At 45.3% G+C, this 27393-nt stretch overlaps 2 protein-coding genes and 2 long non-coding RNA genes across 5 annotated transcripts; 2 read left to right on the forward strand and 2 right to left on the reverse strand.

Annotated features, from left to right (window-relative positions):
- Positions 1–213: 213 nt before the first annotated feature.
- Positions 214–5770, forward strand: prep (prolyl endopeptidase). Of its 2 annotated transcripts, none has more exons than XM_040160846.2 (14): positions 214–480; positions 836–910; positions 1318–1451; positions 1548–1678; positions 2020–2229; positions 2455–2576; positions 2675–2780; positions 2864–3055; positions 3171–3368; positions 3595–3698; positions 4090–4321; positions 4409–4540; positions 4614–4770; positions 4968–5770. In XM_040160846.2, exons 1-14 carry the CDS (start codon positions 343–345, stop codon positions 5260–5262), a joined length of 2226 nt encoding a protein of 741 aa, XP_040016780.1. In that variant the 5' UTR covers positions 214–342; the 3' UTR covers positions 5263–5770. The 2 variants fall into 2 exon arrangements, with proteins under 2 accessions (XP_040016780.1, XP_077949273.1); XM_078093147.1 differs by having other exon boundaries at positions 224–582.
- Positions 5771–8241: 2471 nt separating this feature from the next.
- Positions 8242–10405, reverse strand: LOC120808175 (uncharacterized). Its single transcript, XR_013453354.1, has 4 exons — positions 10165–10405; positions 9449–9604; positions 9074–9248; positions 8242–8950 (listed from the first exon to the last, which is right to left on the reverse strand). It is a non-coding gene; the product is annotated as an uncharacterized LOC120808175 (long non-coding RNA).
- A 3130-nt stretch (positions 10406–13535) lies between these two features.
- lin28b (lin-28 homolog B (C. elegans)) lies at positions 13536–26680 on the forward strand. Its single transcript, XM_040160055.2, has 4 exons — positions 13536–14003; positions 14616–14806; positions 22549–22736; positions 24530–26680. Exons 1-4 carry the CDS (start codon positions 13994–13996, stop codon positions 24849–24851), a joined length of 711 nt encoding a protein of 236 aa, XP_040015989.1. The 5' UTR covers positions 13536–13993; the 3' UTR covers positions 24852–26680.
- Positions 19221–22092, reverse strand: LOC120807740 (uncharacterized). The gene is made up of 3 exons (XR_005709874.2): positions 21958–22092; positions 21785–21864; positions 19221–19326 (listed from the first exon to the last, which is right to left on the reverse strand). It is a non-coding gene; the product is annotated as an uncharacterized LOC120807740 (long non-coding RNA).
- Positions 26681–27393: the final 713 nt, after the last annotated feature.

Genomic DNA, 27393 nt, shown 5'->3' on the forward strand with positions numbered 1-27393 from the left:
GGTTAAATTACATTTCTGCCTTGATACAACGAGCATATTGTATACTAACAGAGAAACACTCAATACCTTGAATAGTTACTGCCATTGCTCCACTTATTTCACCTCCATCACAGACAACGCAGATACTCGATGTTGAGTCTTGACTTTTAGTGGAACTAGTTTAAACGCGCTGCGGTCGTCGTGGTCCGAGGTGCGTTCTCACTTCTCGCCGGCAGAGGGCGCTACAGCGTCCGGCCGCGACGCCGCAGCGACGGGCGGCGCCCTCTTTGGAGCCCTCGTTGGCTGTTTGTAAGCAGGCTTGACTGCCGAAAAAATAAAGGGGGGCTCCAGCGCTCTAAGTCGATGTTTAATAGTATCCAACGGGTCATTTCAAAAACGACATTACACTCGCTGAGGCAGCTCGTTTTGTGTCGCTACTCCCGAAAATTGTCCTCCAAAATGGCCTTTCCGTACCCGCAGGCGTACCGTGACGATGCAGTTGTGAGTGAACTCCGCTAGCTAGCTAGCTAGCCTAGCATGCTAATACGCCGGGATGCTTCGTCGTCACGCTCGGTTCATTCATTGGGAGTCGGCGTACGCTTTGTTAGTATGCTAGTTAGCTTAGCCCCCCGTAACATCCCACACTGACTTTGTTGACGACCCGGACAGCTGTTCCCCACCAGCCGTAGCAAGCTAACGCTCCGCTTGCATGTTACGATGGCTGATGTTTTATTCGGGTTGTCGTTGGTGGTCGTCCAGGACGCGCCAGCTTTATTCAGTCTTTTTATTAAAAATGTATTTCGCCACACGTTAACTTGTGCTAGCTAACGTTAGCTATGCCTTCTCGCTGTTTCAGGTGGATGGGTATCATGGCTGCAAAGTGCCAGATCCGTACAGCTGGCTGGAGGACCCGGACAGTGAAAAGACACAGGTAACCGTACTTTTAACCATCAGTACTTTAAAGACCAACTACACACGCGATTTACTGTAAGAATTTCTTTACTCATATTTTCTATTTTCTCTCGTGTGCGAATTAATTGATCGGAGTCCCTCTTACCATTCTGCTTACGAAAATAAACACTTGGTTATTAGGGGCTTATTACATATTCTAATATATAATAAGGCACTAATAATCCGCCGGTGTTCAGATGTGTTGATGTTTCCAAGTTGCCTCCGCAGAGAAGCCTGTCATCTGGATGAATTAGTTTGAATCAAACCTGTAACCTGCATGATGGACAATCACCTGTTCTGTGATCAGACGAATCCTCCCTTCTGCTTTTGCTGAACTGAGTGCAGACGTTGTGGTACCTTTTTGATCTCCATGTGTTCCTCCACCAGGCGTTTGTCACCGCTCAGAACCAGCTGACCTTGCCCTACCTGGAGCGCTGTGAGGTGCGAGACCTGTTCAAGGAGCGGATGACCGAGCTGTACGACTACCCCAAGTACAGCTGTCCCTTCAAAAGGGGCAACCGGTGAGGCGCGGCACAATCTGGTTTTGCGCTCTTCTGGCGGAGCGCATATCCGTGAAACTACTTTCTGACAAATGTGATTCCTTCCCTCGTTTCCAGGTACTTTCACTTCTACAACACAGGCCTCCAAAACCAGAGTGTGATGTACGTGCAGGAGAGCCTGGAGGCTGAGCCCAAAGTCTTCTTGGACCCAAACACGTTTTCTGACGATGGAACCGTTGCCCTGCGAGGTATCAAACAAAGCGATGTATTCTATTACAGCTCTCCTTTTATTACTAAGTTGCTTTATTCTTTTAACCGTTCTTCAAATTTCCAGAAATGTATGTTTAAAAAACGTTTGGGCTCCACGCCACATTATATATTACAGTTGCGTTAGATTGTAATTGCATTTTATTGTGAAGTCATTGCCCAGATTGGCAGAATAGTAACCGGAAATGCTAAAATGTAATTTCCAGAAATAGCCGTCTATTTATGGCATCCACATTGACGGCTAAATAAAGAATGTCAGCCTCAGCCTCCCGAGCACCAACAGATCTCCCTGCTAATGCACTGTGATTTTTGCTGCTGGAAGGATACGCGTTCTCCGAGGACGGCGAGTACCTGGCTTATGGCACCAGCGCCAGCGGTTCAGACTGGGTGGAGATCCGCTTCCTGCAGGTGGAAGACGCCAAGCCTCTGGAGGACCGGCTGGAGCAGGTCAAGTTTAGCTGCATGTCCTGGACTCACGATGGGAAGGGACTTTTCTACAACTCGTACCCAAAGCAGGAGGGCAAGAGCGACGGTGAGGCCAACGGTGCTGTAGCTGCTACAACCACCCAGCTGATTTAAAATGTGTGTGTACATTTGGAATCTGATGTATTTGTAGCATCTTTTTGTTATCACAACTCTGATGTAGTTGTGTTGTTTGTGAAATCCACACCCACTTCACAGCCCCCCTACCCCCCTTTCAGGTTTTTTTTGCTACCACTAGGAGGCGATGCTGAGAGTTTGATGTTTTGTCTCTTAGGCACTGAGACCTCCACCAACCTGCATCAGAAGCTGTACTTCCATGTTTTGGGGACTCCGCAGTCCGAGGACGTGCTTTGTGCAGAATTCCCTGACCATCCCAAATGGATGGCCGGAGCCGAGGTATTCCACGACTTTGCTTTCCCCGCAATGTCAGCCAACGGCAGACGGTGTGTTGCTTGGTATTCAGGTTCGGTACAGTGATGGTCTGTATGTTGCAGGTATCAGACGATGGACGGTACCTGCTGCTGTCTATCCGGGAAGGTTGTGATCCGGTTAACAGACTGTGGTATTGTGACCTTAAAACCACTCCGCAGGGTATTACAGGTGTGTTACTTTGTATTATCTTGTTGAGCTGTGTGCCCTCTGCATGGCCAATGCTCTCATCACGGGACTCCTCCCACGTTTAGGACTCTTGCCGTGGGTGAAGCTAATCGATAACTTTGACGCCGAGTACGAGTATGTGACCAATGAGGGCACGTTGTTCACGTTCAAGACCAACCTGGACGCCCCGCGTTACCGCCTCATCAACATTGACTTTGCCTCGCCGGCTCAGAGCAGCTGGAAGGAGCTCATCCCTCAACACGAGAAGGACGTTATCGGTGAGCCGCCGCAGCACTCGAGGACCTCTTGCTATGGACACATTAGGAATCTGTGTAGAAATGTGCCTTTAAACTTCTTCTGTGATGTCTTCCTTTGGCCACGTGTCGCCCGCAGTGTTCGCCACCTGTACGTACTCCAGCTACCTGTTTGTGTGTTTCCTCCACGACGTGAAGAACGTGTTGAAGATGTACCGTCTGAGCTCGGGGGAGGAGCTGAGGACCTTCCCTCTGGATGTCGGCTCCGTTGTGGGTTTCACAGGCAGGAAGAGGGACTCTGAGATCTTTTACTACTTCACCTCCTTCCTCTCCCCAGGTACGAGATCTCTAAATGCACGTTGTGCCTTAAATGGCTGTTTGTGCAGCATTTGCAGATGCTGTGTCGTTTTACAATTTTTTTTTTGTACAAAAATTACATGTAAACTTTTCACGGGATAAGAACGAAAGAAATGTGCAGCAATGGCAAAACATTTCCCACGTGTCATCAAATGAATTGTAAAGATTATAGAGTCCAATGAAAGTTTTTGTTCTCCGGCATCCAGCCATCATTTACCACTGCGACCTGACTCAGGAGCCGCTGCAGCCCCACATCTTCAGAGAGGTCACGGTCAAAGGCTTCAGCCCCTCGGACTACCAGACCACCCAGGTAAGTAACCCAAGTAATTCTGTGTAGCTGTATTACGTTTTCTTTACATTTATTTGTGCCTGAATGCCAGTTGGAGTAGTGACTCATTAAATAAGAGCTATCAATCAAGTTGCAAACAGTCTCGTGTGGTGTGTGCTGGAGCAGAACAAATTCCCCACTCTGTTAAATATTACATTTTTCAATATGATATTTAAGTAGTCTGTTTTTTAAAGGCAATTGATCTTTAGAAATTTCAGATTTATTGTTATATTTCTACCACCATTGTAAAGGTGAAAATGGGAAATGTACCCAATGCTCCCAATGCATGTGGCCCCTCCCCCCGCCCCCCTTAACGTCCCAGCTCTATTTCCAGTCCTATCTGGGATCCTGATGATCTCTGCGTTTGTGCCAGGTCTTCTATTCCTCCAAGGACGGCACTCAGATCCCCATGTTCATCGTTCACAAGAAGGGCATCAAACTGGACGGCTCCCACCCCGGTTTCCTGTACGGCTACGGCGGTTTTAACATCTCCATCACGCCGAGCTACAGCGTCTCCCGACTCATTTTCGTTCGACATCTAGGAGGAGTCCTGGCCGTCGCCAACATTCGAGGAGGAGGCGAGTACGGGGAGACCTGGCACAAAGGTGAGCGCAGTTGTGCGCATCCATCTCGCTGGTTGACACCACCTGAAACTCCCCCCTCTGACGTACTTTGTTATCCCCTCCTTTAAGCTGGCATGCTGGCCAACAAGCAGAACTGCTTCACAGACTTCCAGTGTGCGGCTGAATATCTCGTCAAAGAGGGCTACACGTCTCCTTCCAAGCTGACCATAAACGGCGGCTCTAACGGGGGCCTGCTCGTAGGTATGTAGACCTGCCACGACTCCCTGGCGTGCGTGCGTGTAATCCCCCTCTGACCGTGTGCTCCCTCTCCCAGCGGCCTGCGTCAACCAGCGGCCAGAGCTGTTCGGCTGCGCCGTCGCTCAGGTCGGCGTCATGGACATGCTGAAGTTCCACAAGTTCACCATCGGCCACGCCTGGACCACCGACTTCGGCTGCGCCGACGACCAAGATCAGTTCGAGTGTCTCATGAAGTAAGTTGCTCGCCGGCGTACGTTTGCTCAGTGACGTGTTTGTTTTTACTTGTGCGGATCATTAAATGCTCGATGTTGGCTTTCATTAAGCATCGAGTCGACTGTCCCTGTGGTCCGGATTCACCGGTAGTTTATATATCCCTGGACGTGTGCGAACGTCTGACCTCCGTGCCTCCTCCGCTGCTCTCCTTTGCCAGATACTCGCCGCTCCACAACATCCGCGTCCCAGAAGGCAACGGGGTCCAGTACCCGGCGGTGCTCCTGCTGACGGGGGACCACGACGACCGCGTGGTGCCCCTCCACTCGCTCAAGTACATCGCCACCCTGCAGCACGTCGTGGGCCGCGACCCCAAGCAGACGAACCCGCTGTTCATCCTCGTGGACACTAAGTCGGGCCACGGCGCCGGCAAGCCCACCAGCAAGGTCATCCAGGAGGTGGCGGACACCTACGCCTTCATCGCCCGCTGCCTCAACATCTCCTGGGTCAAATAACTTGTGCCGACTTCTGCTCTGTTCGAATCCGCTCGGGAATAACTGCTCGCACCAGCTGTTCACGCTTTCCCTTTAACGTCACACTAACGCGACACCGGATCTTTCAGCTCCCTTCAGAGAGGAGGAGGGGGGGGGGGGGGGGGGGTTACCTTCACCGTTGCAGTACATCAGCCAACCGGCAGTGAGCCGTCATGAGGTTATTTGTAGGTTGTTTCAACACAAATCACACGTATTATTTATTTTGCGTTTGTGTACAGAATGTTGAGTGACTTCAGCGTGTACAAGTATAGAGCGAGGCGATTACGCCGCAAAAGGGTATTGCTGTGGATGAGCAACTTGTAACAACAACAACAACAACAACAACAAAAAACATGCGTGAAAGAGTGTGTGTGTTTAAATGTCGGTCCCCGTATTTCTTTCAGACTGATGATTTCTACCTCTGGTCATTTGCCTTTTTAAAGGGAATAAAAAACAATGCTACATTACAATAAACAACTTTTCAAACGGATTTGTGGTGCCCATTTGTTATGTCATTAATACATTTATTGGGGCAAAGTGCCACGTGAATAAAATGACACTTTTTAAACATTCGTATTTACATTTGAATTTTGTATTGTTATCCATGCTATCTTGCTCTGGTGCTTATCTGTTGTGTTATTTCTCGGTGAGTTTGCATCGAAACACTTCTCTTGGAATCATCTTTTTAAATGTTCAACTGAGGACAAAAATCTGACGGTGAAAATGTGCAGCGCACGGAGCGCAGCCTTTTGTGTTCCAGTCTCTTTGTCCTCTGCTTCCATCTAAATTTGCACGGGTGGAAATGTAAGAATATATTCATTGCTAAATCCTCATCAGCAGCAGGACAATCTGATCGAAGTCCCTTCCATGTTAATGCCTTATTCACTGCTCCCGTACGTGTCTCACGTGTCCCCCGTAGCATCGTGTCCATCTCCAGTCCTCCCGCCAGGGGGCGCTCACTCTGAAGACTGCCGATACGTGCAGCAGGGGCAGATCGGTGGTCTGACAGAGGGCCCAATAGAGGGCCCCGTGTGGCTGGCTGGAAGAACCCTCCTGTGTCCCGTGCTCATGTTTGTGTGGTGCAGTTACTGTTGAAAGATTACACCAACGACACTTCCTCAACCTGAGATTTTTAAATTGAATCCAACAAAAAAGAAAAGGCCAATGTTTTTTTTTAATATATTTTTTATTTTTCTGATGTATAACCACCTGTTCAGCTTTTTGGAGCATTAAAGAAATATTACATTTAAAGTGAAGATTTAAAAATGATTTACAAAACAAAAAGTAATTGGAAGACGGTTTGAGATTATCATTTTATTGTTAAGTCAAATTTTTTTCAAATCTTTTTTGTTGTCTGGTTTAAATAATTGTTACAGTATTTGTTTTTCGTTAAGTGGAAACATCTTTATTTAATCAGGTCATAAGAGTGGGTTTTAAGAATTTGTTGAAAATAGAAAGATTTCTTAATTTCCACACAATTAAAAGAAAAACATTCCAGTAAATATAATCGCATCGCAATAAGCACACTTAAATCTTCAACTTAAACTAAAAATTGTTTACTTAAAATGCCTGAATACTCAAACAAGGATCAGGAAATTATATTACTTGCATGTTTTAACTTTTTAAAATCCATTTCGTACCCACTTAAATCTTATCTTTAACTTTTCAGCTCTAGAAATTGTACTATTACACTTGTACTATTATATGATGGAATAAAAGGTACGTTAACAAAATAATGTATAAAAATAGAATTCATACATTTTCAACATCAAGGCCAACAAAATTGTCACATGTTAGCGACGTGGAATTTGATATTAATACAATATTCCCAATGACAAAAAACTGAAATAATTCTAGCAAATAAGCAGAAGGCGGAGTTTGAGAAAAAGAATTATAAGAACATGTGACAAACTCAAAAGTAATCACTTTACTTGATCATTGACTGGATAAGTAAGCATAATTAAAAACAGCATAATAATAATGACCAATAAAAGCCCACTCCCCCTTTAATCATCGTACCACACATTAGCAATGCATACGTGCGGGATTGCAGGAGAGCACGATGACCCACCAGGGGGCGCTCGGCCACCCGGTAAAATCGGTATTAAATCCTTTAAAGCCTTATTTTTATTTTTATATGTGTGTGTGTGTGTGTGTGTGTGTGTGTGTGTGTGTGTGTGTGTGTGTGTGTAAGTTTATATAGACCTTGAGTCTGAAATAGTTGATAGACCTTTTCTGTCTAAAAAAGTATTTTGAAACAGGTGATTTGTTATTGGCTGACACGTTTGAAGACTTTCTCAAGCAACCAATGAGCGCGCGCGCGCGCACACACAAGCACACACACACACACACACACACACACACACACGCACACACCTGTGACCCCACGGAAATATCAATGCGCTAACCGGAAATGAAAGCTCGATGATTCCTGAGGAACTATATAGCTCAGCGGAAAAGTATTAATGAACTAACTCCCGCCCACTTGCCAATGTTATCGTTTCAACGTTTGTACATGTATAATTTTATACGTTTTCTGTAGTTGAAACTATTCGTTAAAACGTAAAACTTCCCGCGAGGTGTCAAATATTGAACAGCATCACACTTTTCGACTTTTTTCCAACATGGCGAACCCGTCAACCGGATGAGCGGATTCCCACCTCCCCATTATAGTTCAAACAAACTCATTGTGATTCGTAAATATAAGTTCGTATTACTTAAATACCTCGCTTTTCATTTCCTTTATGAACTCATAATAGTTATTAAATATGTATGAAATAATAAGCATCAGTTTTCAAACCGCGTTTGGTGAGCAGCACCGTGCAGGTGATTGTCCGCAGCGAGCCGACGGGTGTCGCTATTCACGGCAAGTCCCCCCAGTCACTGGTCTGGGAACAGTTTTACTTGTAGCCTACACGGCGCTGTTAGGACACACGGCCGATAGGCAGTGAATAACCGACGTCAGATCAGTTGGGTGGCTTTGAGGTTCCTCACTTACAGTATTACATTAGTGTGTGTTTTTTAAATGCTTGATGGTTTTTAATAGTTGGAACTTGTGACAAGAGCGAAAGAGGTGTGTGTGGGGGGGTCTGAGAGTATGATGGGGGTCTGGGCCAAGAATGCCACATGGTTTGAGGAGCCACGGTAATGGCTGCAGGACGTGCAGGGGGGGAGTTGGGTTCGGATCCACCAATGAGATCTCGACTATTGGACAACGTTATAACCAAAAAACGCTTTTCTGATTCGTGCGGCGAAAGCATCAAATTGACGCAGCATTTTGTGGAAGATGAAAATGAACAACGGTGCCTCAACTATTCGGACCCGCCTGTTGATGATTCTCCATGGCACATTTAAAAAAAAAAAACGCAGCCAGCCTGTCCTTCACGCTGCCGCTTCTTACGTTACCGTATATAAAATATTCATCCGCGGAAAAAACAACAACAAAACAAATCTCTTTGATTCATGCGGCCGGTTTAAAAGTCGGCCCAAACATGCATCCCAACCTGAAGCGTCGGCAGCCTCCACGTCCAGCCGACGGAATCTCTTCTTTCCCCCACGTTTGCTCCATGGGGGGGGACGTTCGGTCCGCCCTGTGCCATCTCATTCATTCACGTGACGGGGGGGGGGGGGAATGTCTTCACCCGCTCCTGCAGGTGAGTCACTTTCAAACCTGGACGGTGGCCAATATTTATTAATTTGTTTAACTAAAGTTCGTGCAGAAAGTCACTGGCTGCAGTGTTTGGATGCTGGGAGCTGCCCCCCCCCCCCCCCCTAGAAGCTGCTTCTCACTGACCTGAAATGACCGGATTTGAACAACTTGGCAGCGAGAGATGGATCGGCTCATTTAGCGAAACCATTCATCGAAGTTAAGGAGTTTCAGATGCCCAAACACACCCGGATTAGCGGGTTTAGTAACAAATGGCGCATTTGGTATCAAACTGAACTGTGAATTCCTTGTGAGAAAACATCTGAAAAATAAGAAGGGGTTTAAAAACTACCCATCTTAGGTTCATTCAAACAACATTACGGTCATATTGGAATGATCTTACGTTTAGGAAATAAACCAATGCGAAGATCATAAACATTTTCATGAAGATGATCAACAAATGCTGGCAAACTTTTGAAAAGCTCCAAGAACCCAAAAGAAGCGAAATAAAGTGAATCTTACCCCCTGAATCCAAGCAGAAACTTGAGATAATAAAAACAAAAGTGGCTATTTGTCTCATTGTGCGCAGTTTTCGGCTGCGGAGGCGCTTCTTTTGCAAACCTCCCCCCTCTATGACGTCACCGATATTTCATTCACACATTTCCACCCTGTTTACTCCTGTTGGAAGAGAGTTTCTCGAATTAAAAAATGACTAATAACACGTGATTTACCTCCCCCGCATGTTTCTTTTCATTTTTCTTTTCTCATTGTTTCCCACCTAAAGGATAATTCACCCTGCTGAATTCAGGAGCTGGTACATTCTTGGCTCCCTTTCATGAATGTGTCTTAAAACGTGTGATTTAAAGTCTTAATTTAGATTTATTGAGCCACTCAAATATGAAATCACATGTTTAATGAAGGTCTCGATATTCATTTTGTTAAAAGAAGGTGAGGGAATAATTCAAATGTCCCACAAGTTGTTGGTTAAGTGTTGAGCACGTGGTATATGTTCACCTTTTGTGGGACTTGTGCACATTTTTCGTTGATTCAAATTAATTGTAAACGAAATCTATAAAAATAGCAATTGAAGAACGCATTTCAATGCAATAAAAAACGTAATTGTTTCCTCTTCTTGTTACAGAGACAGGCAGAAATCTCAAAGAACGTGATCAAGCTAACTAAGCAAATCCGCCCGTTTTGAGACTTTTACATAGATGAAATAATTAAGAGAATATTACCTTTTTCATGAAAAACCTTTCGCATGTTCATACTCCCAAGTCCATGTAAAATTAGATGGCCTGCTTTGCCAACACTGTTTACACTTCCTTGCAAAGGATATAAAATGTGAAGGATTGGTGGCTGGAATGCATGAAGTAAATGGCAAAAAAAATAACCCCTTCACTAAAAATGAAAGGAGAAAAGGGAGAGAGGAGCTCAATGAACCCTTTGAACTGCATTGACGCCAGCAGAGTAAAGGCAAATTTCCTCTGGGAGCCTTCAGGGTGAGGAGTGGGGGTTGGGTGGGGTTAGCTGGGGTGATGAAGTCCAAAGTCTGCTCAGAAATTTGGTTTTCAAACCGCTCAGGAATCTGCTCCTGGTCATGAGATTGAATCCTTTATCATTTTCTGTTTTGAACAAAATAACTAACTTTCACGACTGATTTCAGTTGGCTTTTTTTGTTTAAGAAAGAAATTCTGGTTAGTTGAACGAAGGTAAAAAAAATCAATCTTTTGTAACTTCACATAAAAAATAAAGTTGAACATGATATATGGCCTTTAGTCAACTTTAGTTGGAGCAAACCACATTAGGTGGTGGCTTCCTGACTCTTTTCTAGTCTGTGTGGAAATGCAACACATTGCCGTGGAAATAGTAGGATAATGAAAATAGGCCTGAGACGTGATGTATTCTTTAAATATCTTCGATTGTTTTGTAAAACTAAACCATTAAATGCATGCTGTCTTGATGCCTAAACTAAATGGCGTGCAATTCTAACCAAATACCTTGGAAGTTCTTTGTTATGATACACAAAAAGTAATGCAAATTGATTTGCTAACATAATATTGTTCAATTATTTTACATTCAATTTAACATGAAAGGTACATTTTTTGTGAACTCTGCCAAAACTGCTTCTTCTTGACCAACTACGCAGGTGATTATTATTCGTGAACCCTTTCTTGATAACATTTTGATAACTGGATTGTAAAAACAGACCATTTTCATGGAATTCCTTAACTTTTTGCAGGAAAGGATTAATCCAAACTCAAACATGTTTTAAAACTATATGTAGCATGAAAGGTAAATAAATGGCAGCTAAAGTATTACTTTTCGTTTAGATTATAAGATAGAGCCGATAAATGAACTGAATTCCCTAACTTAACGTCGTTTTTCTCCATGAAACAAAGCAATGTTTGAGCACAATCTCATCCTGCAGCGTGAAGGCAAGTAATTAAAATAGGGGGACATGTTTAGGTTGGTTGGTTATCAGATGTAATGTTTGTATTTTCAGTTAAATGAAAAAGAAAAAAAAGCCAAATCATGTTAAGGTCCTTAACTTCTCACAAAACCTCACATGACAGTTTAAACCCAAATATACACAAAACAAGTGGTGTTCGCTCAAAACACATCATATTTTTCTTAAAGGATTTTGTTTTAATCCAGCATTAATTTGAAAAACATAGCAATGTTGATCCCGGACTTTTTTGTTTAACTTTAACTTTCTAAAATAAAGTTAATGTGCAGTAGTGCACAGATATCTTGCATTCTGAAGGGGGAAAAAAAGCAATGTCTACTGGTTGATTCAATTGAAAACAAAAGTAAACAGCAGTAAATAAAGTTTCAAGAAGTCTCCCCTTAAAACACTCTGAACGCATCCATCCGTCATCAGTTTGAAACATATAACAACAAAAGTAAATGTCCTCAGTCACGTAAAGGTATTTAAAATTAGTTAAATATTTTTTTTTCTTTTGGTGTTTCAGTTGCTTCCTCCGACCAACAGGCTCACCAAAGCCACCCATGCCTGAATCGTTCATGGCCATTAGCTTTGCACAAGTCATCGAGCGGCACTGCGGGGATTTCCACAGACTTGTCCGAATCAGAAAGGTCCTGTCAGGATATGAGTGAGTGGGTAACATCTGACGCTGGTTTCCAACCCTGTGACCCAGACAGTAATTCTGTGGCCACGGCAGAGGCCTCCTCTGCGAGCATCTTCAAAAACAGGCCTTTGCACTGGGGGGCTGGGATGGATGGATTGGGGGCAGGGAGAAAACTTGTGAATTCCAGAGGGTGGGCTCTTCGGCTGCGGTGGGTGGAGATGGGCCTGTTGTTGTTTCATTCCTCCGACGTGTTTTTCCCCTCTTTGCTCGTACCCGGGAATAACCCCAACCATCCCACCAGGGGAAGGTGTGAGATAGGAAGGAGAGTTTCTCAATGGACGTAGTATTTTTCAGGCTTGTTGTTATCAAGCTGCTGTGTGGCCTTGACTAACCACAGCACTTGGTTGAACATTTCTCTCTGGAGAGTGTTTGTCTCGTGCTGGTGGACATAAAGTGTAACTGGAATAAGCAGTGAGAGAAGAATAGAGGTTTAAACTCTTGATTTTATCCAATTAAAAAAATGTCTTTTGACAGTTTTTTCTTAAATTACTTGTATGGTTAAAATTATATAGATTAAATAAATACTTAATATATATGTTTATAAAGGGGTAAGAGGTCTTATGTTAAAATAAAAAGTTTGAACTTTAAAGAACTTAAGTCTTTTTTTTTGCTTCTTTAATGTCTAAAAGTTAATGTCTCCGTTCTCAAAGCTAAGCAAAATTTCCTTTTCAAACTTTTATTGTTTTTAACATTATTCTTTCGCCCTGCAAAAGAAAAGCCAGTGCCTTTCTCCATAACACGTATAGCCACTATTTCCATCACCTCTGTGCATAACTAAAAGTATCCAGAAGCTTCTGCTGTGTGCCGTCGGCCTCCGGGTCGACTTACTGACAACTGAACACATCAGTTTTCAGGTTTGTTTTTCTGGGTTTTCCAGTCACATTCCAAAGCTGTGAGTTCAGCTCTCCTCTGGTGCCCACTATGATGCTGGGAGGTAACTGGTTGTGAAGGAACATGAGCTCAAAAACATGTCCATGCATAGAAAGCATGGAAAATGAACATCACATGTCCATTCTGTATTGTGATTATGTTATTTTAGTATGTTCGCCTCTTCATCGCTTATGGAGTTAGAGTTTATTTAACTGAAATATGCTAGATCCCGTTTTATTAATCACAAATTGACACATTGTTCTATCCGTGCATGGTAATTGAAAAAATCATTTTTTATCATAACAAACTCGCTTTTGTTCTTTTCTTTCCAATATTGTTCACCCCCCCCCCGTGTTTTATTCACTCCCGCTGCTCTGACCACCCAATCACACCCAGAGGATTCATTCAAATTTAATTGAATCCCAGCTAATCTAATCTCCGAGCATAATAGCTTTAGGCTATGTAGCTACCCATCCCGAGCTGTTACCGCCGACCGAACACGGCGCGCGCACACAAACACACACGCGCGCGCCCCCCCCCCTTGTTTGTTCGAGGCTCTTGTTCGCTCGGGGCGGCTTTTCTATCCCTGGCAGAACTACTACTACTACTACAGGGCTGCAACTCCGCTCTCCCCCCTTTTCTCCCCCCTCTCCTCCCTGGAACCGCAGGGCAGGAAAAAAAAAACCAGCAGCAGGAAAAGCGTGTAATTGTCAAAGTCACGTGCTCTCACTACGGGAACGGGCACAGCCAGCTCGAGAGCGAATGAGAGCGAGGGAGGGAGAGAGAGAGGGAGAGAGGGAGGGAGAGAGAGAGAGAGAGAGCTGAGCAGAGGTGGTGGTGGTGGTGAGTGAGGAAGGGATCGCGAAGGGGGGAAGAAACAGAGACATGACACAAATATCAAAAGGCAGAGAGCGCGCAGTACCATGCGAGCTAAATTGGTGAGCGACGGGCTCGAGGATATCGGATTAATGGTGACTGCCGCGGCCCGTCTTCGCAGAGGAAGCTTCTCTATCGCAACTTGGGCGCAGAGGGTCCGCGGGGAAACATGGCCGAAGGTTATTCTGCAATTATTTTCTATTTTCTGCTCTTATAACCCGCCCACCCACCTACTGCTTGCGCGAGGGTGCGGTGTGTATGTGTGTATGTGTATGTGTGTGTGTGTGTGTGTGTGTGTGTGTGTGTGTCTGTGTGTGTGTGGGGGGGCTGCAACGTGGTAGTTTGTTCGAAAACCATCTCTCCGGGTCCCGGAGAATGAAGAATGAGCGCGTTTTGTGCCGCTCCGCGCGTGTGGTACACCTGCCCGTCGGAATCACGCACGCAGCCGAGAGGACGGTGCGCGGCGGCGCGGGGTCCGCGGCCGGGCGGGTCGGTCGGGCGGGTCCGCCGGGGAGTGACAGGCAACTTTTATTTATTGTTCTGCGGGGATGTTCGCGTTACCGCACACGTACAAGCGGTGCGGGACATTACTGCCGACCGTGAACTTCACAGAGCCGGCGGAGCCCCCCCCCCCCCCTCTCCCTCTCTCCCCCACACACACGCTTTTTAAACTTTTTTTATAATACGCAAAAAGTTCGCATTCAACGTAATGTCCCTATTTGTGTGTGTGTGTGTGTGCGTGTGTGTTTTCCCCGAGCCTCGCGCTAACTCTCGCCTCTCGCGTGTTTCAGGAGGGCCCCGTAAAGGTGGCGGAGAAGAACCCGCCAAGTGCACCGAGCCGGAGGACCGGACTCGACCTCACAACCTGTCGGGATCGGGCTTCTGCAAGTGGTTCAACGTCCGGATGGGCTTTGGATTCATCTCAATGACCAGCAGCGAGGGTCGCCCCGTCGACCCCCCTCTGGATGTTTTCGTCCACCAAGTAAGTTGACGCCAACAAACAAACAAACAAAAACAAACAAAAACAAGAGAATAAATCCTGCACAGATAAACGTGCGCACGGCGTTGTCACGTGACGGTCATTGGCCTCATCCGGATCCGCGGAGAGTGACTAGTGAATAGTTTTTATTTCCTTCCCCAGCCATTCCAATACAAATCCCACCGTGCCCCCCCTCCCCCTCCCTCCCCCCCCCGGTGTACTTCTCCCCGGGGCAGCGGGCTACATTGTATCACCCGGATGTCTTGCATTGCCACACGTGTTACTGTGTAATCACACGTTGTCCACCGGCTTGAACCCCCCCCCCCCCTGTGAAGGGGAAGGGAAGACGTGTCGTGGGGCTATGTGACACGGTTAGTTTCACACTTGGGACTAATGGTGAGCAGAGGCTTGAGAGGCCGTAAACATGTCGGAAAGGAAGGTATAAAAACAACAACAACTAGAAAGTCAAACTGCACTGTGATCTGCGAGGCGTTGGCCTCCCCTGATGTTGTTTCGCCGGCGCATTCTGAACGTGCCTTTTTTTTACGCGTGTCCAGTTTTCCACCACATGTGGCGTTGCTGTTGATTTATTGTGCACGCAGCTCATTTCTCCGGCTTGGTTTTCCACTTATTCTTGCAGGACACGGAGGGCCTCTCTTCACCCAGCTCCTATTCCCACACGGTTTAATCAGCAGGTTTTTTTTTTTTTTTTTTTGCGGTCCAATAAAGTGGCTTTAAAATTCTCAGGGAGGAAGGATAGAGGATGAGAAGAGGCATTTTCACATTTCATCTGACCTTCTCCCCCTGTAGAGTTGTGTTTTTTTATGGACTCAGGGGATGTTGTGCTGTACTTGTGGGTGGAGGAAGTATATTAGGGGTCAGATGTTTGCACTGAAAGGTCCACTGATCATTCTAAGGCGAACAAGGCGTATTGAGACATGTCAATGGTTTCATAATGGCTCCTGATGGGTTTATTTATCATCATACATACTGTACATAAGTTGTATCCGGTCTGAAAATGGGTGCACTTCTGGGTTTGACACTGATTGCTAAATATTTTCTGAACCTTTTTGCTGAGGATCATCGGGAGAGTTTGCGGTGATGAAATTAGTTCTTTAATGCATGTTTAATATTTCTCCGGAATTTAAAATATTTATTTTTTAGCTCAAGAACATCTTATTGGGATTAACTTGTCATCTGACAAATATAAATGTTCTAGTCATTTTTATAAAGTTAGGTGTTTTTAGTTTTAGCCTTCTGATATAATGTAATTTAAACTCCACAGGTCCAATGTTTTAATGCATATTTGAAAAGGATTGACTTCATATTGGTGCTACTTCCACTGAATGTGCATTCTTCGATATACACATGGCTCCAGATCTCCCTGCAGGTTTAAAAAGTGGATCAGAAACAGGGAGGTGCGCTCTGGGAATATGGTGAAATATCGTCTGTTCATCTTGTTCTATTGTGATAGAATGATTTACGTGTTTTTCCCCAATTATTTACAGGAACGTATTGTTACAATGATGCAGCTGTCATTCAACACAAAGAGCTGACAATATGCATTCATACGTGCGTTGTCCTTCTGTATGCAAAACACTCTGTTTGCATGTAAAAGCAAAAGTCTGTGGATTTCTCCGACTGTTCCTCCCTGTGTGCGTCTCCGCTGTCAATGCAATGCAGTTTTCAGGTGTTTTGGAAACAACGTCCATGTCAAATGCTGCTACAGTGTCTTGAGTTCTTAGCTTCTTTATAAGTACAGATAATATTGCTGCATTTCCGATGCAAATATTTGAAATGCCCATATTTGAAAAGTGACGCGCACGAAGAGCAGACGATTCTCATAAAAGCTGTTCATGTCGGGACTTGAAGGTCATGCACTGCTGCCTGTATTTATGGTAGAAGGTCACCTGTCTTTTACTATCAAAACAGCAGAAAGATCGCAAACATGCACGCAGGACAAGAAAGGTGGGGAGGCAAAGAGGGAGAGTGAGGACACAGACGAAGAGGGGGGATGGAGGAGGAGTTTTCCCATAGGGGAGGGATGTGGGGGAAAAAAAAAAAAGTGTTAGTGGTGGAGTGTGGGGAGGGGGGGTTGTAGTCGAGGAGGAAAACATGGAAAAACGAGTTGGTGAAAGAGCAGGAAGATAAGCGAGGGCGGGTGAGAGCGTGCACGTGAGTCACTGAGAGGGACCACGAGTTCTCTTCCTGGGAGGCCTCTTCATCAGGACTCCTATCTGATCACTTCCTCTTTGCACGGACGGGGGCTGAGCGAGAGAGAGGGAGAGAGGGAGAGAGAGAGAGAGAGTAATTAAGCTTCTTCACCCACTTTACCCCCCTGCTTAGCGAATCCGCACACAAAGCCATTTCATTATCTCTGTTTGTCAACCCCTTCTCTACCTGGACTCTCTCTCTCTCTCTGTATGTGTGTGTGTGTGTGTGTGTGTGTGTGTGTGTGTGTGAGTTCCTGCTGGGACTCGGGGGTTGCTCTCTCCTCTGGCATTCTTTTTAAAAAGAGGAATTTCTTTAAAGACAAAAAGGCAGGAGGGTTGGGTGGAGGGGGGGTGGCGGAGAGGTGGGGGCCTGCTTCCCCTTTGTCGGTAATCAGTTTGAAATGTTGAACAGTTTGCTGCTTCTGTTATTCGCCCCAAAAGCTCCAGAGTGTGTGTTCAATTTATGGAGTGTGTGTGTGTGTGTGTGTGGTTCTTACTTTCTGCTCTGTTGATGTACATGGGAACCGTTGTAAGTTTCAGGTTTTGAGTGTGTGTTTGCATGCGCATGGGTGATATTGTGTGTGTGTGTGTGTGTGTGTGTGTGTTTTGTGTAGCGAGGTTAAAGTGGGCCCCCAGTGAGATTAACCTCTGGTCCGTGTCACCGTTTGGCATGCAAGGCCCCACCCATCTCTGCCTCCAGATAGCCGGTATCGGGCTTTGTCTCTCCTGCAGCCCCCCTCCACCCATCCCCACCCTGTCCTCCACCTACTCACCCGTCTCCTCTGCACATCAAAAAAACGTATCGGAAGAAGGAGGCTGGTCATGTGACCGCGGACAGCGGAGATGATTGATAATTGGAAAAGGTGGCAATTTTCAATCTTTCTGCACTTTGATCTTATGTTTCATTTTCTTCAGCTGAATCAATTCTCAGACAAAGTAATATAGTTGCAATTAGTTTAGTAGTAATTAGTTTAAATTAAACTATTTCAATTACTTGTTAAAACTGACCAAAGGCAGAGATATTGAGTTTAATATTTTATTCGACAAAGTAAAGCATCAAATGCTCATATTTAAGAGACGTGGACTGGATAACATTTTGAATGTTTGCTTGAAAAATGGCAAAAACAATTGTTTATGAAAATGGTCGTTGTTTTCTGTGAATCAATAAATTGAATTGTTATTCATTTAAACAATCTAACAAAAAAAAGATCAGGAGCAATCAACATTATAAAAGAACATTTAGTTTTTTGAATGATTTAATTTGGTCCAAACAGTGTTTTAAAATTGAGATCACCTATGGACAAATTCTGTCAGAGATGAAGTAATTGTAACTCTGATGATTAGAAGGTGCTGTGTAATGAGGACGCTACACTTTGTAATGGATAGAACTACTTTGATCAAGCCTTTAATATCAATGTCATAAGCAATTATATCCAACATGCACAAAGCTCATGCATGTAGATTGAATTCAATTCCTAAATATACCGAAGAAAAAGCCGCTGCTTGTTTTTGTCTTCAGCAAATGAACTCGGCTGCAAAATCATTAAAATAATGCTTTCATTTGAAACAATGTTCAATGTTTATTTCTCCATTACAACTTAAAGTAAGACAAATACACTGTTTTTCTTTCAACTTTAAACTGCATGTTAATGCTGTACACTTTGGTGAAGGTTTAGTGCGCAACATTTTCAACTTTTTTTTTTTAATTTCTCAACCAGTTTTTATCCATACATTTTTTTTTATACATTCATGAATTCCTTTGAGTGTATTTTACTTCCTGAAATATTTAATATTGGATGTCTGAAAGAACGCAGCTTTGTTAGTGATCTTCTGCTCCGAATGACTCGGGTTATTAGCCGGCCGTGTGTTTTATCACCCGTCACCTCGGCGATGGTTCATTTCCCCTCTCGCGCTGATAAAAGCAGCAAGACGATCCTGTGCTTCCTCCCGCGGATCAAATATTGGCCCCGGTCATAATCAAGGGTGTTGGATGTTGTTAATTTGAGGCAGGGGAAACGTGGAGGCTCTTAAGTGTTTGATGGGGGGTTGGGCAGGGTTCAAGGGTCAGGGCCACTAATGACAACGTGTCGGGGAGTGCTGCGGTGTCAGCGGCACAAGCGCCGCTCTGTTGGTGGTTTCCATCCATTTGAGCGCAGGCTTTTTTTTTCTCCCCCTCCGCCTTCGTCCTGCTTTCTCACTCCTGCTTTTTTTTTCTTCTTCTGTCCCCTCTTTATTCTTTGGTTTATATGCGTCCTGTCGGGTTACGTCCATCTGCGCTGATCTGGCCCAGCTTTGTCCACTTAGCATTTCCTGTGTGTGTTAAAAAAGAAAAGAAAGAACAAGCTACTCAATGGCACCACGCCACATGGTGACCGCCATGCCTCCCTCGCGCTCGCCCTCCATCCTCCCTCACACCGGCGGCATCCCTGCGCGGGCCGCCTAGGATTTAAAGTGTCCTGGCCGGGCCGGTGGTCGCCGCGGGAAGGGGGGGGGCGGATGCTGAGGAGGGGAGGGGATCATCGAGCGCTTCCCCGTCCCCTCGCATTACAGCTTCCTGTATTGATTGCTGGGTCTGCGGATGACGAGGGCCTGTCTGATGAAAAGGAGGGTTATTTCTATCCAGGATGTTGGAGTCCGTATTGATCGCGGGCTCCTTCCTACACACACACACACACACACACACAGATCCATAGGAAGATATTTATTACATACGAGGAAGCCTGTAAGCACCATCAGGCCCTTTTCGGAGAGTGTCGGTATCCATTTTGTTGACTCGGTTCCGTCCGTTTTTTAGACTGTTTGCCGGCGGCTTTGAGATAGAAATCTGCCAGCCGGGTGCGGTCTGCCGGTCAAGCAGGGGGTGGTGCCAAGATGGTTATACCAATGACCCCCCCCCTCGGCCCCTGGTTTTCTGCTGCTGACCTGTGGGGCTCCTGATCAAATGAGGGTTTTGTTCCCCGGCCCCCCTCCCCAGGTCCAGCCACACTGATCAGGAGTTGCTCCTCCATTGGAGCTGAACAGAATGCGCTGGAGGCATTTCCATGAGCGCCCCCTTCTCCTCAACCACCCCCGCTCGAGGCCACTCCTCCATTTTGTGTGTCCCCCCCCCCCCCAGTCTTCTCTCTAACGTTCTCTCGTTCCCTCCCCCGGCCGTGCCCTTTCCCGACCTGCGTAAACTGAAACGGGTCAGGACACCCGCCAGGTCACTCGAGAGGAGGGAGACTCCGGTTACAGGTTCTGATTCGTGACGTCTCCTCCTACATCTTCACACGGACTCGCGAACACGCCAGCGTGGAGGCACGATGTGCACAATGTGCACGCATCCTCATGCTGCGCTCCTCGCGCAGGAGATCGAGATGCTGCAAAGTCGCGTGTCAAAAATAAAATCTGAGCCATGAGCGTGATGACGCGCCTTGTATGGAGGACACGTGTGTGTGTGTGCGTGTGTGCGCGCGTTTCCCGGCATTTCTGCAGAACAAAAGGGGTTGTGTGGTTTCCTCACTGGTGCATTGACCGGGTTGAAGAAGGGGGTGGGGGGGGATGCTGAGACAACCCACTCAACTTTGACCTGAAGAGACGAGCTGCTTGTGGACTGAAGACAGGAGAGGAAAAGGAAGGAGCTCCTGCGCCACTCGGTCTGGAGACGAGTCAATGATTAATCATCATTATTCAGAATCTGTTGGTTCTGTGGGGGGGGGGGCACGTTTTTATTTGCTTGTATTGATTTCTGCTGCAGGAGTGCCTTTCAGTCGTTTGGATTGTCTAATGATGGAAGTCATCAATCATTTTTCTTTCTTCTGACTGCTTGAGGTTACTTATTTCGTTTTTTTTGGGGGGGGGAATAGAAAGCCAGATTTTTTTTTTTTTACGTATAATTGTACGTTTTTGACTCCCCTCATCATCACCTTCTGTTTTCTGCACGTCTTACATTTGGTCTGTAAAATCGTTCCATTCCCTGATCCGCTTTTACGCAGATCTGAATCCAATACCTGGATCCCAAAAACGGATCAGTCGAGGAGAGAATCAGGACATCTGAGAGAGAAACAGCTTCCCTCCTTTCTCAGAAATGGTGGAAGTAAAAAAGTGTGTAAATAAGGACAATTTTCTTTGAAGTTTAATATTAAAGTATAAAGCAAAGTACATTTGTCTTATTTTAACCACTTATTATTATTCTCTCCTTCTTGCTTCATGCGTTTCAATTTACTCTGGTATTGTGTGGAGCGTTTGACACAATATTTAGCTGCTCCTTTTTTACTTAAGATTAATATTAAATGTGAGAAAAATAATCAATAATATGCACTTTCCTTTATCTGAATTAGATAGGGTGCATCACAGGAAGATGGATTCAAAAAGAAATCCTATTTGTGTATACTTCATATTGCACGGCCTATAATGAACATTTTTATTGGGGAAGTCTTTTTTCACATAGCAGTGAGAATACATTGTATTAAATTGTATTCATCTATTCTCTTTCTAATTTTAAAGTTTGTTGATCTAGTGTCAACAAAGAAAAACGGGAAAAAAAGATGGATTTGCAGGTATTAAAATAAACTTGTAAGATTGAATCCTTATCATGAGGAGAATCTTTTTGTGCGTGACGTGAAAGTCTCGTCCCTTTTTCACACTGGCACATTTTGCGAAGCGTTTAAAATAAACAAATGATGGTCATTGAGATTTATGTGCATTTTCTGCTGTACTTTACCTTCGCCACCTTTCACTCTCACGTATTCACACTTGTCATCTAATGGACCACCTGCAGCACCTTTACCTTCATGTCGCTGCAGTCGTCCATACAGCAACCAACTCTGCTGAGCATATCTTCTCTCCTCCCTCTTTCTCCTACACATCCTTGAATAGAAAGAAAGCCTGCGTGTTATTTATAGGCCAGCATGTATAGCAGCCGGCAGGTCTGCTCTGCACACCGTGTGGGTGTGCGCTAACCTCCCATTCACAAAGGTCACATCGAGTGCCCGTCATCATCATCTGCTCTGTGCGTCCGACGAGATTTGAATCGGTGTCCGGTGGCGTCGCCGTAACCAAATCCGCGCTGCCTGCAGACGCACGAGAGATCCCCCCCCCCCGGGGGAAAATGATCGCATGGGTGTGACGCAGTCGTCTTTTCTCCGTCTGCAGAAGGAAAAGGAAGTGGTGCCTCTGCGAAAAGTAGGGGGTGAAGCGAGGGCGCCGTGTGTGAGACGAGTGTCTCTTTGCAAAGACGGTCGTAGCAGTTGAAGTAACCACATACAGTCCATGTCTTTGTGTGCACAGCGTGTGCTACTGTGTGCAGCAGTGCGAACAACCTTCATTATTCAAGGATATATATATATATATAATATATATATATATATATATATATATATTATATATATATATATATATATATATATATATATCTATATAGCAATATGCAGACCTTTGTGTATAGCTGGCATTATCTTTCCTTTTCATTTCCTTCAAATAATTCAGCTTTAATTGAGCTTTAAGTGCCTGCCAGTTTCTAAATGGATAATTGCTTTTTTTAACTCCCCACAGAGCAAACTGGTGATGGAGGGCTTCCGCAGCTTAAAGGAGGGTGAGCAGGTGGAGTTCACCTATAAGAAATCCTCCAAGGGCCTGGAGTCCCTGCGGGTGACCGGACCCGGTGGGGGGTCGTGCGCAGGCAGCGAGAGGAGACCCAAAGGGAAGGTCCCGCTGCAGAAACGCAAACCAAAGGGAGACCGGTGAGTGTGGTGTAATTAGTAAAATAAATTAGAAAAGTGGCCTGTGTTTGCAGGAATGTAATGATTCATGTGCACCAGTCTCTGCTTTAAAGGCTGAAAATATGTGAGCGTTGGCAGCTGGCCTTTAAAAAAAAAAAAAGCAGAACTTTCTGTTGCAGAAGGAGACATATGTTGTCTGTACATCTTACTGCAGCGAGCTGTTGCTGAGTGGGCTGAGATTATAGATTAAATCTACTCAATCCGCCCGAGTACATGTCTGTTGCTATGGTTATCCTGCACAGTGGTGCACTTTGCCTGCCTATGCCACGATTTAAAATCAATTTGCCAGCTTGTACATTGGAGACGGCGTGAGCACAGCGATGGATCGGCTTTACATGCGTCTCAACGCGGCAGGAGCTCTATCAATGCTTTTTCACAGTCAATTCCCAAAGTGTTGCTTTGCTCGAGTCTGTCTTTGAAAACACCCGGTGGTCCAAGCAGGAGGTTTTGTTTGTCCTGCTGCCAACATGGATCCATCTTATAGGATGCATTATGGAATGGCATTATGGAGTCCAGCTCTGCCGCTTCCGTGTGACGCTGCAGCACAGCTGCCTCATTGGAACAACCGCGTGATGTCACGTCTTCCATTGTGTGAAAAGAAAAGCTTTTGTTAGAAAGGAGGAAACTCAATAAGGGATTAAAGGCTCCCTGATTGTTTGATGTGGTTGAAATATTCAGTATATTTGGGATTATTGAGCCAGTGTCTCTGCCTCCTACTAAGGTGGTGGAAAGACCGTGTTGGATTCAGAGATGGGAGGCAGGTTTCTGTGACATCATCGGGGTCTTTGTGAGCGCGCTCAGTGAAAGCGGCTCCTGTGGAAGCTACGAGGCTCCGGCTGCTGTTTAGTCCCTTCTTTACTTACACCGGTGCTCTGTGGTTCTCTTTAGCTGTTCGATGTAAGAATCGGATTGGATTATATTCAGCTTTTATTATTTTATTTTATTGAAATAATCAACACAAAATGCAATGTAAAAAAAGATTAAACGCACAACTTAAACTACTTAAACTACTTTTCTTCCAATTTCTTTCACCCATCATGTTTGTTAAGGTTGTATCAGAGGTGGTTTCCTCTCTCTGCATATGCAGTATTTTGATTAATGAATTAGGAACAATAAACTTATAAGTTCACTTTATATACATATTACTACTTGTGTCTCTATGAATGCAAGTTGTGAAATTCTTTAAAACTGATTCGTTTAAAATATATTCCCCAGATTTAACTACTATTAAGAGGCATCACAATAATGCAGGAAATAAGAAATCCACAGATGAATGTCTGAAAAACACTTCAAACCTCCTGTAAGCTTTTTGCAGACATGCTGTTTTATTGTCAAATGATTAATCAGAACAATTAAAACCTTGATGGCCATTATTTAATGATCACATGATTTAGTTTGACAACATCCTTGAACTAAGATCAGCAGCAATGCGTTTCACCGCTATGAAAGAAGGAAGCGACACAGCAAATATGTCTGCTGTTGTAGTTTCCAGAGAAGTACAAAACATTGCAAACCCCCCACCCCCAACACACACACCAAGCCCTATTCATTCAGCACCCAATTGCTTCTTGTCAAATTGAATAACATTGCAGTTTGTGTTGATCCGAGGTGATATCGTGTTGCACGCTGCCACCTAGTGCTCATTCCTAGTTGGAGCAGCTAATTCGCTCCACACTGTTGAGGTTTTCCCAATAGACGAATAATGGGATCATTTTTTTTTTCTTTCTTGTCCTCCCCCCCCCTCCCCCCTGCAGCTGTTATAACTGTGGAGGTCTGGACCACCACGCCAAGGAGTGTGGTCTGCCCCCCCAGCCAAAGAAATGCCACTACTGCCAGAGCATCACGCACATGGTGGCTCAGTGCCCCCACAAGGCGCCGGCGCCCGCCACGGGCTCTCAGGACCAACATGTGTCTACCTCGGCCTTGAGCCCCGGGGGGGGGCCTCTCCTCGGCCCGCCGGAGGAGGAGGGGGAGGAGCAGCGCTCCGGCTCGTCTCCCCTCGAGGGCTCCTCCTCCTCCCCCGAGGAGCCTCACACGCACCGCGGCCCCCGCACCCAGAGGTGGAGGAAATCGTGAATACGGGCCGGTGGAGGTGAAACCTTTCACCGCTACCCCTTCCTCCCCCCGACCGTTGTGTCTCCCCTCAATCAAGGATACCTGAACCCCCCCTCACACTTCATCTACCTCACACCTGCAAAAAACAACAACGGCACCTCTCGATTTCTTCACCTTTGCTTTCCTGACAGTGCAGCTCGGGCAGCGATCATCGGGGGGGACGTGACCGCGTGTGACCCACCTGCAGTCAGCTGGTGCGTCCATGGCAACCGCTGCTGGAATGGTGACCGCGGGGACGGACTGTTTTTCCTTCTTTCAATCAGTGCAGCTCAAGAGGGAAACAACGAGGTACAAATCCTCTTCTCCCCCTTTTTTTTGTTTTCTTTTCTTGGATCCACTTTTATTTTATTTCATTTTTTTAAAGCCTGTGGGTCCAATCATTCTGAGTGGCACACACGGTAGCTCGTCCTTAAAAAAAGGATTAGGAGAAGACTGCAAAGAGCTGGAGACACTCTCGGCCGTAGTGCAGACTCACAGGATTGTCTGCTCGGGCGTATGAAGATCATGAGGGAAACTTCATGGATTCCAGAGGGAATTGTTTTAAAAGACGAGTGAGCTGCTGCACATTCGCCACAAACCTCTTACACAACGCAGACCGGACCAGCTGATTGTCGCGGCGGGAGCATGTGTATTTGTGCACGCGCGTGCGAGACGCGGAGAGGAAACCGGAAGGTGTGTGTTTGCGTGCCCGCGTTGTGCGTCCCGATTGTCGTACCGGCCTCTTCTCTAGTTGTGACTCAACGCTGTTACCGTTTGGGTTTCCTATAATTAGACATAGATCAGCTTTGCTAACACGTCGTATAATCCCGCTAGATCAAAGTTCATCATTAGAATTTCCACTTTGGTTCTTGCCTAATTAAACGAAATTAACATTAGAGCTTATAAATCATAGTATAATTAATTAATATATGTATACCCCTGATATATAAAGAATTAGTTCTGACATAGCCTTGTATATTGCATTGCGTGGAAACTCGTAGCGCTCTCTCTATTTAACTGTTTTCATCTACCACGAATCAAATTGACCTTTTAAAAAAGAAGAAAAAACCCCTCTTACTCCACGCCTTCTTTAAATAGTCGGGTACCACGTGTGGCCCGGCACACCTTGTCTGGCGATGCGGTGCAGACCACCACGCTGTCGTCACAGCTGCCCTCTTCCTCACTCAACGCCTCACGAAAAATACTTTACTCTTGCAAACGAATGTCACGGGAAGGCTGAGCCGCCCGCCCCCCCCCGGCTGTGATGCAGTCGGATGCAAGCGCCCGTTCCTTCCCCCCCACCCGTGCCTACCAGATGTTAGTCAGCACCAGCCAGGCAACGCTCAGCCCCCCCTAACCCCCCCCCCAGCTTCTCTCCCCCAGGGAGAGATGCTTTTTAGAATAACTTGAATCACAAGCATGGCATGGCTTTGGTGGCACTTATTTGTGACCTAATAACTCTTCTCTGACCGTATTGAATGTGAAAAGCTCATCTGAAGCCGACCGCAGGCAAAGCTCACGCCGGGTCGCTTCAGAGTTATATCTTAATGTTCTGACAAATCACGTAACTTTGTATGATGAAATCAAACTATCTTGTGTGTTTTTTTTAAAAAGCTCAAAGTAGACAACCAACGTTTTTCGGTGTATTTCTATACCGAATAGTTTGGCTTTATTTTCTGAAGGTTTTTGAAGTTAAGAAGTGCTTGCTGTCGGAATAAGAGGTATTGCTGAAAGCGCTACACTGCGTTTCTTTTTTTGGGGGGGTTGATGTACAGCTTTTTGAATGTTTGCATGCGTTAAGAAAAGAAAAATTGAATTCCAGCAATGCAGCGGAAAACATTACAGTAAAAAGCAAACAGTGAATGACCAAACTACACAAAAAGCACAGCTCAAATACCTACGGAAACATCTTTTTCTACGGTGTATTTGTACATTTTTACACACAATTCCTCTCAGGATGATAAACTGTTCTCAGGGAATTTACCAAAAAAGTGTATTTTATTCTTTTGGGAATCATCCACTGACCGACTCCACAAACTCAACGGTGAAGAGACGTATTCATGTACTGATATTAGCAACTACCTCTGGTGTTATACATAGCTGTTCATTTCTCTTTGTTTTGTATATTTTTGATGGCGGGTGTCTCTATTGTACTGACGTGTTGTGTGAGAAGTTCCCTCGTGTCGCCACAGACTCACCGTTCTTCCTTCCCGTACTTTTAATTTTATTTTACTGCTAAGCCTTTTTTTTGTTTTTTGTTTACAGCAAAATCCTACCTCATAATGAGCCGTTCCTCCACAAACTCCTTACGCCGCCTCCTCCGTGCAGTCGTCTGGTCATTATATTGCCACCTGTGGCACAAGAGTCACACCGCATCTTAAACAGCCCTGAAATGGCTCCTCACTCCAAATATGTCTTACAGTCAAATCCGTTTTTTCGTTGTTTTCCTGAGCGCGCTCCTCTCAGACGTACAGGGTGACCTTTCCTGTTTGTGGCCTTCGACAGCCATTTTTACAGCCTTAGA

The sequence above is a fragment of the Gasterosteus aculeatus genome, chromosome 18, assembly GCF_964276395.1.
Source record: "Gasterosteus aculeatus chromosome 18, fGasAcu3.hap1.1, whole genome shotgun sequence".
In the NCBI taxonomy this organism is placed as follows: Eukaryota; Metazoa; Chordata; class Actinopteri; order Perciformes; family Gasterosteidae; genus Gasterosteus; species Gasterosteus aculeatus.